Below are 3,461 nucleotides of genomic sequence, written 5' to 3' on the forward strand. Positions count from 1 at the left end.
AGGTTATATCTCGAGTATACTATTAGGTATAGATATTATCGCCGCGATATAGAGTATCCGTAGTTAAGGGGTTAGTAGCTAGTCCCGTCGGTTATTATAGGTACGAAGTCCTTACTTATAAAGTATATAGAAAAGATAGATCTTACTAAGCTTTACTCTAATTAGAGTTTAGCTAAAGACTATAGTATATATAACCGTTATCCTATAGTAATATAGATACGTAACGTACTACTTCGTTTTAACCTCGCTGTCGCTTATAATTAAGGCTAAAGTTAATATAAAGATCTCTATATTGCTTGTTTTCGAGGTATTACTAGTTACTAGTAGCCGTAGCTATAATGCCTATTATATAGTACCTACTATATATTACTACGTAAGCTTATTACCTTCTCTATAATAATATAAAGTCTTGTCGTACTATTAAAGTAGCTCCTCCTCCTCTACTAGTAGCGACGACGGCGCTAATAGCTATTTCTACTTAGGGTTCTATTTCTACTTCTACTTCTACTTTTACTACTTAAAGTCGAAGAACCTATAATATGTCTATACTCTATACTCCGGATATATATAACCCTTATCGCTAGATAACGTTAGTACTACTTATACCTCTATAGTATCCTTATACTTAATATATAAGAAATAGAAGTATAGTGTAAGATAGCCTATAGGCTTCTCTTCCTCGCTGTCTTCTACTTCTACTTTCTACTTCTACTTCTACTTTTGTTTCTACTTCTATATCTATTTTCTACTTCTACTTCTACCTCTACTTCTACTTCTACTTCTACTTCTACTTCTACTTCTACCTCTACTTCTACTTCTACTTCTACTTTTACTTCTTTCGTACTTTCTACTTCTACTTTTACTTCTTTTATACTTCTACTTCTACTTCTGCTTTTACTTCTTTCGTACTTTCTACTTCTACTTCTACTTCTACTTCTACCTCTACTTCTACTTCTACTTCTACTTCTACTTTTACTTTGTTCGTACTTTCTACTACTACTTTTGTTTCTACTTTTGTTTCTACTTTTGTTTCTACTTCTACTTCTACTTCTACTTCTACTATTACTTCTATTTCTGTTTCTACTTCTACTACTACTTTTGTTTCTACTTTTATTCTTTCTAGCCTTCGAAGAGGCTAGGCGTACTACGCTTACGTCTACTAATATACTAAGATATCGCTAATACCTTAGAAAGTGCTATATTATAGCTACTTATATAAAAATAGCTTTATTGTCCGAACTAGGATATCGATAACGAGCTAAGATTACGACAATATATTATATATCTATATTACTATAGGCGAACCTATAACGTAGAGATAGCCGTAGTACGACTAGGTTTTTAATAACGATTATAGCGCCTATAGGAATATACTAGCGAGACGTTATAGACCGAGTATATAGGAAGGAGCTTATATACCTAGATCTAACAATAACGATTAGGTTTTACAAATAGGTAGCTTAGACGAAGTAGTATAGCTAACTGTCTAGTCTAGTACTATAATAGTAGTTAGTTAGCTATCTATAATACGATTATAAACTATATACTAGGAAACAAAGGACGACGTCTCTACTAAAGGAGACAATACTACTTTAACTAGTAATAATAATAGCTACTTTAATAATATTTATAGTAAGACTTTAGGATTAAAGATACTTATAATAGATAGTAGCTAGCCTATTTACTAGCAAGCTATCGTATTTACTAGCAAGCTATTATATTTACTAGTAAGCTATTATATTAGAGTACCTTTAAGTTATCTACGTAAATAATATATTATTGTTCGCCCTTAAAAGGCCCTCTAGTTCTACTCCGATCTCTTACTTATAATCTATTCCTACTTACTACTTAGGCCTATATTAGATATAGATCGACCGGCCGCTCTTACCTTTATCTTAATTGCTTACTCTCTCCGGCTACCTACGCTCTTTAAGACTCTATATACGCTACCCCTACGTACTTAGTACTCTAGTAATACTATAGCCTCTTATACTGTCTTAGTAGCCTAGCTAGAAGACCTTACTACGACCTATATAGAGAAGCTTGTCCGCTACCTCTACTTCCTCGAGCCGACCGACAAGATAATTAGCGAAGGGCAAAATAAGCTATATACTACGATACTTAAGAAGTAGGATACCTATAACGCCTTAGGCGAATATATTCGCGATTATAGTAAGGGCGTAAACTATAACGTCGAGCTCGGAGATAGAGGATTTATAGAGGTTAGTATACTTAGAGGAACTTCGTATATAGTATACTCTTTCTTCGAGGTCTATAAGAATAGCCGTCCTACTACGCTCGGCGATATGTCGACGTAGGCTAATAGGAGTCTCTAGGTCACCCTCGTTACTAGGCCGTTCGACTATAAAGACTACTTCTACGCCGAGGTCCCTAGCGAAGCCGAAATAACCGATTAGTATAGTATAGTCAGTTTTATCGCCTACGGCAAGGTCCTCGATTAGAACGCTATAGAGTTCGACACTATATATACTATACCGACCCTTACCTAGTTATATACTAAGATCGTTAAGGCCTTAACGAAGAAGTTAGAGCTATAACCGGGCCTAGGGTCTTTATACGCTATAGGTAGAGGAACTCGGTCGATAGAGAGTCGCGTTATAGAATATATAATAGCTGCTCGTAACTACTTAAGATAGATTCTAGCGGTTACCTATATAGAATATAGGTAGAGGATATTCGTTTACTAAGACCCGGCGTAGTAAGCTACTAGGCGCAATATAGTATATAGATTAATATATTCTATATATAGTTTTGTCTTCTAAACTTCTAACGTAACTATAACGATATAATTAAGTAAAGGCAAATTTACCAACTAGTAAAGAAAGTAGGCAAATTTACCGGCTAGTAGATCGTATATATATAGTAATAGGGTACTTAGAGTTTAGCTAGTAGGCCTGTTTATAGCGTAGTTAAGCGCGGCTTCGGGGCTTCGGGCTAGTCCGCCGTAGGTACCTATATCTCTACCTAGAGACTTTATATCTATTATGCTACTATACCTTATATATATACTACGCTATATAAAACTACTATTACGAATATAGGCTAGGAAGAGAGTCTTACTTACTTAGTTTACCGGTCGGTAGATTTGTCTTTTATATATATATATTAAGTTTATAACTCGGGCTTATTAAGTTTATAACTCGGATCTATCGTTTTACTACTACGTTTACTTATAAACGCTCGGTCGGGCTAGCGCTATATAAATACTACCTATACTATCCCGATTGTCGATTTACTCCCTCTTCTTAAGTGAATTAGCCTATGTTATTACTATATTAGCGCTAGCGCGAAACTTTATTTTAGAGAATATATATCCTTTAAACTTCCTTCTTAGGGTTAGGGTTAGGGTTAGGGTTAGGGTTAGGGTTAGGGTTAGGGTTAGGGTTAGGGTTAGGGTTAGGGTTAGGGTTAGGGTTAGGGTTAGGGTTAGGGTTAGGGTT

The 3,461-nt window shown here is 35.2% G+C and overlaps 1 protein-coding gene across 1 annotated transcript; it reads left to right on the top strand.

Annotated features, from left to right (window-relative positions):
* Positions 1-338: 338 nt before the first annotated feature.
* Positions 339-1,139, top strand: BAUCODRAFT_21959 (uncharacterized protein; the record flags this gene model as incomplete). Its single annotated transcript, XM_007674660.1, has 4 exons — positions 339-352; positions 430-483; positions 595-613; positions 669-1,139. The coding sequence occupies 4 exons, from the start codon at positions 339-341 to the stop codon at positions 1,137-1,139; spliced, it is 558 nt and encodes a 185-aa protein (XP_007672850.1).
* Positions 1,140-3,461: the final 2,322 nt, after the last annotated feature.

The sequence above is a fragment of the Baudoinia panamericana genome (genome assembly GCF_000338955.1).
Source record: "Baudoinia panamericana UAMH 10762 unplaced genomic scaffold BAUCOscaffold_2, whole genome shotgun sequence".
Lineage (NCBI taxonomy): Eukaryota > Fungi > Ascomycota > Dothideomycetes > Mycosphaerellales > Teratosphaeriaceae > Baudoinia > Baudoinia panamericana.